This window comes from Macrobrachium rosenbergii, chromosome 29 (genome assembly GCF_040412425.1).
Source record: "Macrobrachium rosenbergii isolate ZJJX-2024 chromosome 29, ASM4041242v1, whole genome shotgun sequence".
Lineage (NCBI taxonomy): Eukaryota > Metazoa > Arthropoda > Malacostraca > Decapoda > Palaemonidae > Macrobrachium > Macrobrachium rosenbergii.
Genome location: NC_089769.1, coordinates 21,531,922 through 21,547,083, shown reverse-complemented (window position 1 = coordinate 21,547,083; position 15,162 = coordinate 21,531,922). Strand labels below are relative to the sequence as shown.

At 39.0% G+C, this 15,162-nt stretch overlaps 1 protein-coding gene across 1 annotated transcript in view; it reads left to right on the top strand.

Moving 5' to 3' along the window:
- Positions 1-6,477, top strand: part of LOC136854665 (uncharacterized) — a 13,443-nt gene extending 6,966 nt beyond the window's left edge. Inside the window, exons 2-3 of the mRNA XM_067131254.1 lie at positions 3,759-4,467; positions 5,327-6,477. Of these exons, the coding sequence (XP_066987355.1) occupies positions 4,040-4,467; positions 5,327-5,849 (951 nt within the window). The 5' untranslated portion in view covers positions 3,759-4,039 and the 3' untranslated portion in view covers positions 5,850-6,477. The remainder of the gene's footprint in view (positions 1-3,758; positions 4,468-5,326) is intronic.
- The last annotated feature ends 8,685 nt before the right edge of the window (positions 6,478-15,162 follow it).

The following is a 15,162-nucleotide window of genomic DNA, read 5'->3' as shown; positions in this document are numbered from 1 at the left end:
CACAAATGTCAACTACCCGTGATGTTACGCTTTGAACAGTAGACTCCCTTTGATGCAGTGCAGTGTATAGCGAATTCAGTCAAGTTTCTTTGGTTGACTGTACCGTTGTTTTTACTGTAAATCTACGAATAAACGAGAAAATGAGTTTATTACACGTAATTAACTAGTGCAACAATGTCCTTCTCAGATCCCTGGCCTTGATGCTGTTGTATTGTTGTATGATTGGAATTAAACCTTTGCCAGTTTTTTTGAACTGCTTCTGTTGCAGCTAATGTATTTTTTGCACCATACTTGTAGTGAGTGCGCCTTCGTAGATGTTTTGCAAACCCTACTGTTAGCAATAGTAATAATAATAGGTACCGAAGAGAGAGAGAGAGAGAGAGAGAGAGAGAGAGAGAGAGAGAGAGAGAGAGAGAGAGAGAGAGAGAGAGCACGCAACCTGAGCGTGCGCGTTCCCTCCGTCACTTCCTAGATCTTGTTGTACGAGTCTTTGGGTAAATCCCCGGGAATTATAGCTCGTAGAACGAAGCATCGCCGCTCGCTTAGAACTGTGGAGCAATGAAATTCTGAATTCGATTTCATTCAAGTTCAGCTGATCATTAGAGAAACCGGTAAACAACGATATATATATATATATATATATATATATATATATATATATATATATATATATATATATATATATATATATATATATCATTACAGTCTTCTTAACCGCGAAAATAAATCGGTTTTGAAAGGCCAACAGGAAAGCAAAATTAATAGGCAAAATTGATTTCTTGTCATCAGGGGTCTAAGCGATGTCAGGCAGGGCAGCCGATCGAGGCTACGGCCTACCCCAACGCCAAAATCAAAGTCCTTCGAAAAGAAGGCATGGTGCTTACCCCATATAAAAATGGGAACAAGCACGTTAAAACGAAGAAGAAGATTAGTTTTTAGTTTTCTGTCCAAGAAAAATATTGTGCCGGCTTTGTCTGTCCGTCCGCACTTTATTCTGTCCGCACTTTTTCCTCTTCGCACTTTTTCTGTCTGCCCTCAGATCTTACAAACTGCTGAGGCTAGAGGGCTGCAAATTGTGATGTTGATCATCCACCATCCAATCATCAAACATACCAAGTTGTAGCCCTTTAGCCTCAGTATCTTTTATTTCTTATAAGTTAGCCATAATTGTGCTTCTGGCAACGATATAGGATAGGCCCCCACCGGGCCGTGGTTTAATACAGACCACCGAAGGACACATCTGTTTCCGTGACCTTGATTATACGCTGCAGCGGCTGTACAGAAAACTCGATTGCGACAAAGGCACTTCGGCGCATTGTTTACTTGTTTTTTTGTTCGTTTCGAGGTGAACCACACTGAAACATGTACGTGTGTGGGCGTTAGCTAGTATTGGTGTTTATTGCATATTTTTTTTTTCTGTGGATTGTGGTTTGGCTTTGTTTAGACATTTAAGAAAAGAGACAACTTACTGCCTGAAAGATGCCAGATGATTCCCAAAGAACGTCTCCCTGTTTTATCTAGTATGCTCCAAATACATGTTTCAGGCATCATTTGATGATTTTGAGGCTTCTTTGTGTTATGAGATCTACGCTTTTATGAAATTTTTATAAGTAACATCCATACAGAATCAGAACGATAATTAGCTAATGAGTAACTTTGTCTGGATTATGTTTTTCCCACTCGCTCAGTCTCGGGGTTCCTCTGGCCTCTTCGGGGACCCATGATGGAGCCCCTTGTATATATAAATGGGTTGGGGTAAACATGCAAATTATAAACAAAAAACTTTCTCTGAGAATATGTGCGTAAGCGACAGTTGCATGTTTACAAACAGAATCTGTGAAGTGTGAGCGATACAATGCAAAATAAATGACCGAGAAGAGAGTGGTCACTAGCAAAGTCTCTGGAGAGCGAGGGTCAGAGAGAACGTGATGTTGGTGAAGACAGGGGGGGAAACTATGCAAGGAGAAGCGCGTATGCTCACCATAAGTAGTAATGCTCGCTACAGCTGCAGTAGTTGTAGTAATAGTAGTTGTTGTTGTTGTTGTTGTCCATGCACATAAATAGGAAAGCTAGAGAGCGGGAGAGAAGGGTTGTTTCTCACTTGTTTTCCAACTGCAGCGCTCAGAGGTGCCAACATCAAGAAGAGGATTAAAATTTTAATGAGACCTTGATTTTCTCTTTTTCACATATTGACTTCCACAAGCATTTATCCCTTAAAGAAAATGAGTAATTCCTCTGTTGCCTAATTCAACACTTCGTATGTTTTTTTTAAAATATGCAACAATGGGAAACAAGGGATACCATTTACGGTCGAAGGATCCGTTTTCTATGAAATAAAAAAATACCTGATATAAAAAACGAGAGGATTAACGGGAAAGACATGCAGAAGCTTATAAAAAAAAAGCAGTGCATTTTGTCTCGGGAAGAAGAAGTTTCTTTGGGACTCGCTATCTATTTCCAATCCTTCTTGTCGTTTTAGGCGTTTCCTTCCACATAGTAAATCTCTTAAGGTATTTAGATTGGAAAATTGCTTATAAGACGATCAATAGAAACAGGGCAAAATATCACCGTAACTTGTAATAAGACATTTTCATTATTCCATTTGAACAATTGAGGAGGATAGAAAGAAAGTAAGTACACTGTAGTACGCGACTGTGAGTCTAGCGATTTTTTTTCTCACATCGCGTCGTCCAGAGCTTTGTTGTTTCCGTGGAAACTTAAATCCTCATTTTGATCTTTCGTAAGATAATCGCTATCTCCTGCATAGACCTTGAGACCATTTTTACTATCTCTCTCTCTCTCTCTCTCTCTCTCTCTCTCTCTCTCTCTCTCTCTCTCTCTCTCTCTCTCTCTCTCTCTCTCATAGGCCTAAATGAATAATCACACAAACACTAGCATTATATATATATATATATATATATATATATATATATATATATATATATATATATATATATATATTTATTTAGATATATGCGGATTCACTCTCTCCCTACACTTATTTTGAATATAAAATTTGTCTATTTTTTCCTTTCGTGCAAAGAAAAGTTTACACAGATCGTACTGTACACGTTTTTGTAGTTTAAAATACTCTACACAATCTTGTAGATTACAGACCTTTTTTGTTTTCCCATACTCGTCATTGTCTTTTATCTGAATTCGACCTCTACATGCCCCAAGGACAGCTTATCCTGGACGTGAATCCTTCAAGAGAACTGGCAACGTAGCTCAAATTCTGTGCCACGTTTCAGAAAAAAAACGTTTAAATTGTTAACTAGTGTAAAATATTACGAAGGGCTTAATATGATAAAAAGAAAATCTAGCTCTGAATATCTTGGCATGTTGTAGGAATATAGCGCATTCTAACACCAACCAAATTTATTGAGAACGTTTAATATGTCACGCCACTTTCAGCCCTTGCCCTGCCCAAAACGACAAGAAGGTTTGGAAATACTTGTAGGAAGTTCAACGTCTTGAAAATGACAGAAGAGTATGTTCCTTTCCCTTACTCTTCCTGATTTTCCTTCCCTTTCTACTAAATTATTCCGTTCTCTACCTACAAGACACTGCTTCTGATCTGTCGTATCTATTCTGCATTGTGGGTTTTCTAGCAGTAAAACTGGGTAACCGAAAGATTAGATGGTCCTGTTATTACGGTTATCTACATATAAGTAAAGGGGTTTCGAGGGATATTTCATAGCATATTCAATACTCCTTTATAAACAAGTAACTCAAAGTTTTCTTTTTTATTCTTACAGATTCTCAATGTCCTCTACGCCAAAAGTCTTGTGCGACATTCCTGCTTATTTAACTGAGAAGCATTACAGTCACCTTGAAAAGATTACAGGAAAAAAGGACCTGTCACTCACAGGCTGCACGGCGAGATCGTTGTTTTGCTACCGGTGTCCCAGAAGGGCATTGTTGCGTCGGTGGCCTCATCCCTACTCTGGTACCCTGGTACCAGTCAACGTCTATGCCTCGAAACGAGCAGCTTACTAAAGAAACTTTCACTTCTGCTGCACGTGAGTCAACATAAGTTATGATAAAGCGGCTCTTCCCAGGTCGACTTAACCTAATTTTTCCAGAGACAGACGACAGATTCTGGACCCCATATCGTGTGAGGGAGGGTGCGCGAAGTAAGCTGAAGAGAGCTCGCCAGGTTATCATGAAATTCGCACTTGATCTAAAAGCCCTCACTTCTTCATGTCGGAGTTTTGGTATGCTCCACAACCATATGGAAGAAGAGAAGCGGGAGGCCGACTCAGGGCATGCACCTCGCGATGAGAAGTTTCCATCTCCAGGGCGTAATTCTCGCGATGGGAGGTGTCCATCTCCAGGCCGTAATCCTCGTCATGGGAGGTTCCCATCCCCCGAACAAAGAGAGAGGGTCAGGCGGAGCTTGGAGGAAATGCAGGACATGAAGCTAAACTTGGAGAGGCAGCTGCTTCGGATTCTAGGGCAAAGGAGGTGAGTTTTGTGTCATCGTTGTCCACCTTAGCACGAGTACTGGCACCAGGAATGGCTTCCAAAGGGTTGTGACTAAAGAATTTAAAATATGCTCATTCCCGTTACGTAGACTCGACTTAAGTTACGCGCATGCTATGAGCTGTGATGCTTGATGGAGCCATAGCTGTAGTAATAGTGGTATAGTATTATTATTGGAGTGTCCAAATTAAAGAGAAACCCCGTTAGACCCCTTTCATCTTCATCAGCCCATCAATCAGAATTTAACCCCATTTGAGTCGACTGATGCATCCAAAATAGACCAATAAAAGTTGACTATAAATTATTAGCTTACGTTCCTTAGGCGAAGAATATCGGGCTGTCGTTGAAATAGGTAACAAAATATGAAAACACTCAAGATGTTCGTAAACCATAACTTTTTTTTTTTCTCCTACATGAGCCTTGCGCAATTTCCTCCACCGGCAGCTAATGGGGAAAAACTGGGGCAATATGAGAGGAAATACCATGGAAAAGTTAGTTAAATTTATTAATAAAGCTGTAAACTGACTGGAGAAATGAGGAGAAAGGTGAAAATATCACGGGAAAACTGGGTAAGATCTAGAAAAAGAATTTGAAGTAACGGACCATTAAGGAAGGTAAATAAATGATAAAACTTGGTATGAGCTGAAAAACCTCAAACCAGAGAATCTTAGGCGTCCACAGTCGCATATTTTGTTGATATTGCCTAGACATGAAATTTTTTTCTAACAAGTCTTTTATCAAAATTTATTGAAAGTGTCTTGCATGATTGTTACAAAATGGACAGTAAGAATATCAGAAAAGCATTTCAGTTACTTATAAGACAATGATATTTCATACACAGGTGCCAAGACCTTCTGAGAGACCACGTCCGTCGGTGGGACATTCTGATGGTTGCTACGTCGGAAGACCAAGACTTTGCCTACGAGAGCCGGGATGCGATCACTGACATCCTGAAGGGCGTGTCCATAGCTGGCCCCTGGGAAATCAAGCTAGGGGAAAGAAGCCTGGGCCGGTGGGAGAGAATGCTCAGTTGCTCCTCAGTGGTCGTGATCCTCGTGTCGTACGCCTTCCTCAAAGACAACCTCCTGACGCACCTCTGCGCCGAAATCATGTCGATATCGCCGAAGAAGAAGGTCATCCCCGTTTACCTGGACCAGATGAAATCCAGGGAGTTTCCAGAAGAGCTGAGGACCCTCCTCTTGTACTACGGCATAGACGCTCACCATCTGAGGCCGACCGATATCATCAAGCCCCTGGTGCGCTGCCTGCCGAAGGCAATGGCGTTCAAGCGTAACCTCGACGAAATCGACAACATTAGGAAGCTTATGCTGCGCATTTCCTTGCAGCCCGAGGCCTATTTATGAACTGAGGGAATTAGGTCTTAATGTGTGTTGTACGTTTAGGTGTGCGACTAAACTGTATGTGAGTATGTGCACTGCGCTTGGCGACAGTCTTATTAAAAGGAAAATACTGGAAGCCAAAACTATATTTTCTGTTGACTGAATCCCTGTTGACACTTCTGCCAACGTAGGGGACATCTCACGGACGAGTTCGATATTGATACCTTGGGTCATCCTCTGGTATAATGAGAGTGAGCTGAATATCATATTCATAGTAAACTTAATCAATGGTGTTACGTGAATTTACTTGAATTTACCAACATTCATTTACGAAAATAAATCTCGGATCGTGCTCTCACGTGGGTTCCGAAAGTCAGTGCGCTGAGAGACAGCACCTTCAGTCGGTGTGAAGGAATTCACCAGTTCGCCGAGGTGTACTGAACATCCGTTACTCCTATGCTGGAGAGAAGACTTCCGTTTTTATTAACAGAATGAACTTCACAAAACCCAACAGCATCACTGATTTTACCAATATATTCCTCCGTATTCAGGAAAAGTAGATTTAAGGATTAGTTTACGAACAGTGCAGTTGTAAAACAGAATGTTTAAGCGTAGGGCTAAGGCCCGTAAAGTGTAAAAAGAGAAAAGAAAAGATTTCAGTGGTCTAGTTATAGTGGCGGTTGGTTACAATGAGGCCCAAGAACCAACGCAGCGAGTGAGTGGCAGCGCAAGAAAACAACATTGCATCATACTACCCGGCAGCAAATTCCTGAGATGTATGCTAGTATTGCACCAGGCCCGGGTTTATGACCTTCCCCCTAGTTGGGTTAGATTTGTTGTCCCTGGTAGTAATTTTGGGGTGGGAAACGTGATGAGATTATGTTCAAGAAAATTCTGTGGTTTTTAAGATATGGCGTCCCGCTCTTTTTCAGAGAAAGGTTGCAGTACTCTGTTACATCTCGGGAAAATGCCTCTGGGCCATCACACCAAGAGCGGATAGGACGGCACATTTAAGAAGTGACTGGATCCGTTTTTGTGAAATGGGTGACCGGGCAAAAGAGGCAAGAAATGAAAATGTCATCTTTTTCGTCACTTGCTGACTGGTTATGCTGTCCCTGTGCACTTTCATGAAATTCGTGTTTCTTTTCCATTTTTGTCTGCAACAATAATTCCTTCGAAGACGGGAAATGACCAGAATGCATTTTCCTGAATGATGACCCTAACAACAGACCCTTTTTTTCATCAGTCAGACGTGTTTGGCACGTTCTAGACAAATGAAAGAAAACTGGTTGTTTTCACGGTCCTTCATTGTAACTGAGTCGGAATCCAGTTTACCAGAAAACAAAATAGCGTGAAATTTTGCAGCTGAGTGGAGTGATCTGACAACATCACAGATACTTTCTTATCAGATAGATTATTATATTCCTCATTCTTCCACAATTTTCAGAATATGGTCATAAGATGGTGAACGTGTGCATCGCAAGACACCATATCAAACTGAAATTTTTTGTTTATGTGGTATTTCTTTTCCAAAAGTGCATGCACGGTTTGATTACCTGATTACATTCTCGCAGACGTTTTTTAAAACAGCCCGTTTCTTCTTGAGTGGTGTAAACACTGAAGAAAAGGACAGAGGAATCCTTGAACTTGTTACTGTACAAAACGCGTGACTTTATTTCTGCCATCTCATTGATTAATCAAATGATTCACAGTTCCTTCTGCTTGCTCGTTACTACTGTATTTGCTCTCTAAGTCCCATCTTTCGTCAGTGTTGTCTTCTTTTCTTTGACGGAGGATCCATTGCGCTGTTACACAGAAGGTTTTACGAAAATGACCCCCATTGTGGCTACTTAAAGTAAATGGAAATAATTTAATATAAACATTTATTTAACTGAAATGAAATACTCGAGGTATTTTTAATATCTTAGTAAAAAGAAGTTATGATTCATTTACAAGATGATATAGACAATATGCAACAGAAGATTTTTAAAAGTTATGCATCTTGAAAAAAGACCGTAATAGTTGAAAAGACATTGGTGTTACCACCTCTTATGATTACCAAGATCTCCCTTGAATGTACTGATAACTAACACCCGATTTCGAACTAATAATATTCTTGTCTGATTGCCAAGCGCCTGAGACGCCACATAAGCGCTGTAATCTGTCCCTCGCTAGAAGACAGTAGAAGTTAACTTATACACGATTCCCTCTAGTCATCAGCTAGTCACGCAAACAAACTTTGCGAGTGTCACTAACAACTAACCATATATATATATATATATATATATATATATATATATATATATATATATATATATATATATATATATATATATGCTTGAAAAATCACAGTAGATGCACGTGACTTCATTATATAGGCGAATACCACGGGAAAATGACAGAGAAGTGAATAAACACGTGAAAGCACTTGGTACTGAACTTCTGCCTATCATTTTCCTGTGGTATTCGCTAATAATATATATATATATATATATATATATATATATATATATATATATATATATATATATATATATATATATATATATATATAGCGTATATGTGTGTGTGTTCGCGTGCGCACCTACATGGCTCATTCATGATCTCTTATCTCTTATTCTGTAAAGGTTGGGACTTAACCCTCTAATAGGAAGTCTGTCTTGGTGTTTTTGTCACTAAAATATCATAACGAATAAGTAGTCAGTAGCTGTAGGTGGTCTTTTTTCAAAATGAAGTTTCCTATATACTTCATTTTATAATTAGAGTGGATACTAATTATGAGCTTTAGCTCTATAAGATACACTTACAAACATGTGCTGTTGTACAGCACATTTCATACACGCAGGGGTGTACAAATGTACACCTGCATGCATATATATGCAGCATGTATAATATTCATTCATACGTATTATGAAATGAACAATACATTTTGTAAAACTGTTGGATGATTGCTTGTATATATTATGAAAAATTTATAAGGTTACTTCAGTTTGTATATTCTCAAATCAGAATGTGATTTAAGGTAATGGATGAAGATTTAAACGAATTCTATCTTCTATGGCTCTTAATTTTATGTTGGATCTGTGAGATCAAACTGCATCAACGTTCATTATTGAATTGTAAGAAGGACAATAAACTTCGTCTATGTAAGTTTTCTGTTTTCTTAGACCTATTAGCTTAATGAGCTGATGCTTAGTTGTTAGTGCTTGTCATTGTTATTATTACTGTTATTGTTGTTATAAAAATGTCTGAACATATATATGCAACAAAATAAAATTCCATTAACTTACTGATAAGGCTTCCGCAAACGAGGATGTCCAGATGTCTGAAAATAAAACAGAGAGGGAGAGAGAGAGAGAGAAGACGAACTTTCTAAGTAAGGTACTGAAGCAACTGACAGTCAATCAAATAAATAAGAAATCGGAGAAAAAATAAACAAATGCTGAACAAAAAACAAGCCAGAAACCTTAAGCCAAAGAAAAATGGACTCTAATTTGACCAAAGAAAAATGGAAAAGGGGGAAAAATCGTTATTATCACGGCCCATTTGAAAGAGCAATTTCATCTCTGTAATTTGAAAAACGACAGCCTACATTCAAAACTCTAAGACAAATAGGTGTCTTTATTATCAAGTACAATAAATTTGTCATGATTGCATTTATCTCTAAACATTTTATTTTCACTTTATAATGATTAAATTATTCATCCCATTCATCTTATTCCCCCTAATCTCCCCCCAACTCCTTTGTCTCTCTCTCGTTTGGCAAATTCCTTAAAATGAGCGAATGTTAGCAAAACTTTCCGCTAATTGCTCGTCATGCTACTTCTAGCAATGCACCAAGGTGTTGTCAGGGCGTCAGAGAAAGGGATGAAGTGGAGTTTTGTTTCAGGCTTGCACTATTTCGAATGGGGTACCAATGTGTGTGTGCCAATTTTTAGGTGTAGACTAACACGCCACTATTTACGCTTCGAAGCTGATTAGAATAAGAGTTTTCTCTACCACGAAATACAACACGTGAAATTTGTTGATTAGGATGAGACCTCCAAAACAAGTGAACGGGTGTTGGCCTTGACGGGAGATGAGAGATCTAATGACGTCATACTCGTAAGTCTCTTACGTCACTCATAGCAAAGAACATGATTTGACGTCATACTTCGTTGATCTGAGCAAAACATATACGGTTCCCTATACGCATTGGCAACTAAAAGTCGATGACTCCTACGAGAATTTACTAAATAACGGACTGTTTCATGGGAATGACACTCAGTAGATCAATTCGTTCATATGGCGTTTCTCCTCGAAACAGACGACATCCTTTTAGAAGATACATTCGAACTATGGAAGGTCACCATTTTCAGGCTTTGCTTCGCTTGTAAATAAAGTGAAAATGCGAGAACAAGGTAAGTAAGTGACAATGAGAAAGCTTAACCAGGTAATTGTAATAGCTTAGGAACAGGCGACACGCGTCTTCTTTGGCTCCTTTGACTCAGTGGACCGAGGAACAAGAATCCGCACTTGTCGACGAAGGTAAACTGGTTCTTGTCTTTGTGTTACCTAGATCCTCCAAATCCCGGAAATTGCGCTCACCATACAGGAGAGATAAAGTAATAGCTGAATGAAAATTCACACTGGAAGTTACCGTTCAGATCACCGATCTTCCAAAACTGTACTTCGTCAACGTAGACTCACACAGAAAAATCAAAACAAAAACTAACTTATTCAGACGGACGTATCCATGTCCCTTCTACGTAGTTTAGTTGTGCAATAAACGAGTTTATTGCGCCAAGTCAGAGCACCTGCAGGTGTTATGTCTTTGATAGTTGTTAACTAGAAGATTTTATATAACGTCTGATCCAGATTACACACACACACGTATGTATATATATATATATATATATATATATATATATATATATATATATATATATATATATATATATATATATATATATATATATATACTAATTAAAATTAAATTTTTCTCTGGTTTCTCTTTAACGTAAATTAAATTTTCATCTTTACAAAAGTCACGAGAAACTGCTTGTTGGTTTTTTTGCTCCTCTCAAGGATTTTATATTTATTGTTATATAGTTATATTTATCCGCTTGTTTCTTTTTTTTCATACTTCAACGAGCGGAGTATCGTCTTCAGCAATTGCCTCTTTCGCCCGATGGTTTTTCGCTGCTTTTCTCGTCGCCCTTACTTGATGTGGGGGAGTTTTCCATCAGGCAAGGATTCATAGTTTCGGTTCCCCGAAGGGAGGTTCAGCATCCTATATTTCCACTGCACTCGTCGTCATTTGTTGGCTGCAACACTGCTTTCTGGCCAAGGCCAGGACTTTTGACGCTCGCTTATTTTCAACGTGAGGCTGCTGTTGGTGGAGAGGGTGTTCCCTGTGCCCTCTTGTGCGAGTTTGTCTGTGGGTTTGCTTTTGCCCACCTGTGAGCAAGGCCCATCCCTTGCATTGACGAGTGCACTGCTGTATCCTCCGGGAATCGTCAGGAGGCCTTCTGAGGCCGGAGAAGGGTGAGCATCCCTTTTGCCTATATTTGTTCTCCTCTGTGAGTGGACTACCCCGTCGGAGTATTGCTTCAGAGCATCAAGCGGAAGCTCCCGTAGGAGCTTTTATAGACAGTTTCCCGGACTGAAGCAGTTTTCAGTGTATTTTCAGCATATTTGCCGAACGTTTATTATTTGTAGTAATTAAGGTGTATCTCATTTGTTTTGTAAATATTAGTGTTAAGGAAAAAGTCAGTTATTAGTGTTAAGTTTCTTCACTGTGTCTCCGCCTATCGTGTACACGTGAATGAGTGTTGATTTCGATCTACTACTGTGACATTTCTCTCTTACTCTTCGGTATAATAGTTAGGTAGGAGATTGAGGTATGTGTGAGGGTACTGTATATGCTTGCATGTTTTTTTTTCTAGTTCCTCAAGCAGGTTTTCGGGGACACTTTAATTATTAAGTTTGTCTTGTAAATAAATAAGTGTTAAATTTAGGCATTTGATCTTTTTTTGTCACCTTCTTTGAGTGTTTATTACCTAAAGTCTAGTGTGTGGTAAATCTTTGTCTGGACTGGCAATTGATTTATTGAACAGAGGACCTGGTTTAAAAAAAAAAAATTTGTGGCTCTTGTTGAAGAGTTCTTAACAATATATAATGATTTTTGTATACAGGCCACTTTCTTAACAAAACACGCGGAACCTGCTAAGGTATTTCCGCAATCGACATTTATGCTTCTCCAGCTGGGGACTGATATTGGACACACACAAGGATAATTATATGAGAGGAGACTCCATGATACTCATACGAAACAAGGAGCACTAAATCTCAGCTCTTGTCTCCCTAGTCATAAGAGGAAGGTCATCATCAGTTTATGTGATTAAATTACTTTCTTGAGTCTCGGTTTTTCCTAGTATGCCTCTAGTGCACGCCTTTAGTGAGAGTGACATGACTTTCATGCAGGTAAGCGGTATTACATTCTAGAAACAACAACGAAAATGACGTGAGTTACAGGCGCTGTTCCCATTGCCAATGTCTTAGAACAAAGTGTTAGATTAAATTCTGGAAGAAAAGGGCTCCTAGACTGTGCTGTCTCTTAGAACGAAACCTATATTTGGAAGGACATTATCAGCCAATTTTCAAAGCAGTCGTTGTAGATGATGATAGGACTAGGCGAGCAATGCGGGAAGGTCATCTTCTATTATGGAATAATTTCTTAACGGCATGAAAAAAAACTTGCATTACAAGTCACAAGGCCATTAACATAGAATCAGACGTCCAACAAAGTTTAGGTGAAAAATTGTCCATTGATCATTTGAATGAAAGAGCTCCTGTTGCTGATGTGCGTGCAATTTATTCGCATCGGCAGGATCGAATGGTTGTCATTGTCCCTCTTCCTAGAGACACGGCCAACACACTTGTAGGTCAAAATGCCTCCTTCTGGTGCAACACCAGCAGCGTACTGAGCCTCTTGTAGGAACCTATATATTACCAAACAGATCAGCCAGCATCTAGAAAACAAAAGTGGTTCGTCTGAAACGTTTTGTATTCTGTGATAAAGTAGTGCATGGGCTCATGATAGGATCGGCACTGAAGACGACGCACTTAATTGTTCAAGAGCTTCCTCGCTGATAGGAGTTTTACGTCATAATTCGAAAACCGTTAAATCTGTGCCAAAGTTTTACTAAAAAGAATGCCAGAGACAGTCAAGCGATGTAAAGAACGGAGAAGTTCGATAGCGAGGCACATTTACTAAATATTGGTGCTGCTGTTTAGCAAATCTGGTTGCTCTCGGCAGGAGAAGAGGATCAATTATCAGCTGTGAATGGGAAAGATCTATGAAAAATAATATTGACAAACGAGACCATCCGTCGATGGTCCAAGTCATAACCACTACTATTAGGAAACAGAAACCTCCACCACGAGCCACTCTATCTAAAAGAGATGAATCTCAAGCAGAAACACACATCCATATCAGAGAACAGTATTCTAGTAAAGGAAGGACAAATGATCTAAAACAGGTTACCTAACTTTCGCGCGGCATTTGCTGACACTTTCATTAGATGTTTCTCAAAAGTAAGATGTGTCTTAAGTTAAGCCTAGAATAGTTAAAGCTTCAGACTCGTTCAGCAGAGTCCCATCGACTTGGAGGGGAGGATGAGGATGAGGTGGAAAATCTGTACGAGATCTGCTAATCAACAGTCTTTTCGTTTTACTGGAGTTCAGCCTCACACCCCACCGACGACACCATTCACTCATCCGCTCCATGCCACAACTGAGAATAAGGGCAGTTTCATTTCTCATAAGTGGAGACTTACTACACCCACAAATGGTGCATCGTCGGCATACTGAACTATCTTGTTTTCCAGGCCAGCAACCATATCACTTGTATGCACCAAGAATAACTGGGCCTGATGAATAAAACCTCCAGCAAATGCTTTTGCTTGGATTTTAAAGCAATTGCTTGAGTTCCTATGAATAAAACAAAGTAAATGCTTGTGCTAGTAACAAATGCGTAGAGCAGATTCTTAAGCTCAAGCAAATGCTGAGAAATTATCAGCAATTGCTTCATTTCCAGTGAATAAAACATAGCAATTGCTTATGCTTCTTAGTAATTGCTTAAAAAAATTTAAGGCAGCTCCCTAGGTGCTTGAAACTCCTGTGAACTGGATCTGATGGCGGCTTTTCTCCGAATTCGTAAAAGGAAAACTTACCGAAATCGCCATACAACATTGTTCTTATGCCTAAGAAGGGCTTTCACTCACAATTCTTCTTGATAACATAAAATCAAAAGCTTCCCATCTAATAGATGTTCCGGCTCTTATCTTCAACTTGGTTTCACTTCAACTCTGTTGTATGTTCTCCTTCGTATGCGTGTTGTGCAAATACTACCACATAGGCCTAGGTCATTTTGTTCTCAAGAACTTTTTGCTTGTATACGTTCTCAACTTTCACGACATGTGGTTGTGTCAGACTTCACAATCATATGTTTTTTTTTTTTTTTTTTTGAGGTGTTAACAAAGTTAGAGGTCAGTCAGTTTGGTTTAACTTTCATATCATTCACCCAAGAATGCAAAATCCTTTTCGTGCTTCAGGATTTCCTGAATCATTATTACCCGCTCTTGAAAGGGAAAGTACGTCATCACTTCATGGCTGAAAACCTGTAACACAAGTTCTTCTTGTGGGACAGGATCTTTACACCATAAAAATGAATGTAACTAAATGATGAAATATTAGATAATATATCCAAGCACCATATGCTCAATTAGTGACTAGTATCTCATACTAAATGTTAATATGATAAAATGATACATTTGATCGTGATTTACACGAATCAACACGTTTCAAATTTGAATGTCGCATCCATTTTTCATATTTTTCATTATTATAACAGTTCCTCCCCTAGTGCTCTCGGCTAAATGGATCATAAGAAACCTTCATTAGTAAATCGATGTTGCAGTCTAATCCTGTTCAACTTTGTAAGAAGTCAAACGTAGCCGAGATGAACTATTCTACTTGCTTGAATAACTGTGCAGCAAGACTAATTCTAACGTAAAATTAAGTTATTGAAGAACACTCAATAATGATTGTTTTTCATACCCTCTTTATCCCAGAATATTATTAATGTTCGATTTCTTTGTCATTCTACTTTTTCCAGTTCTTAATTGGCCTTTAAAAATTATTTTTTGAAGGGATCTTACCTGTCAGGTAAGTCGCAGTTATTGTGATCTTTTCTTAATTCCTTCAGATCTCAGTGATCCGATATAATAATCTGATATAAGAATGACCTGGGCATTAAATGTTGCAGGAAAATAACTGCGCAATTCATCTGGTG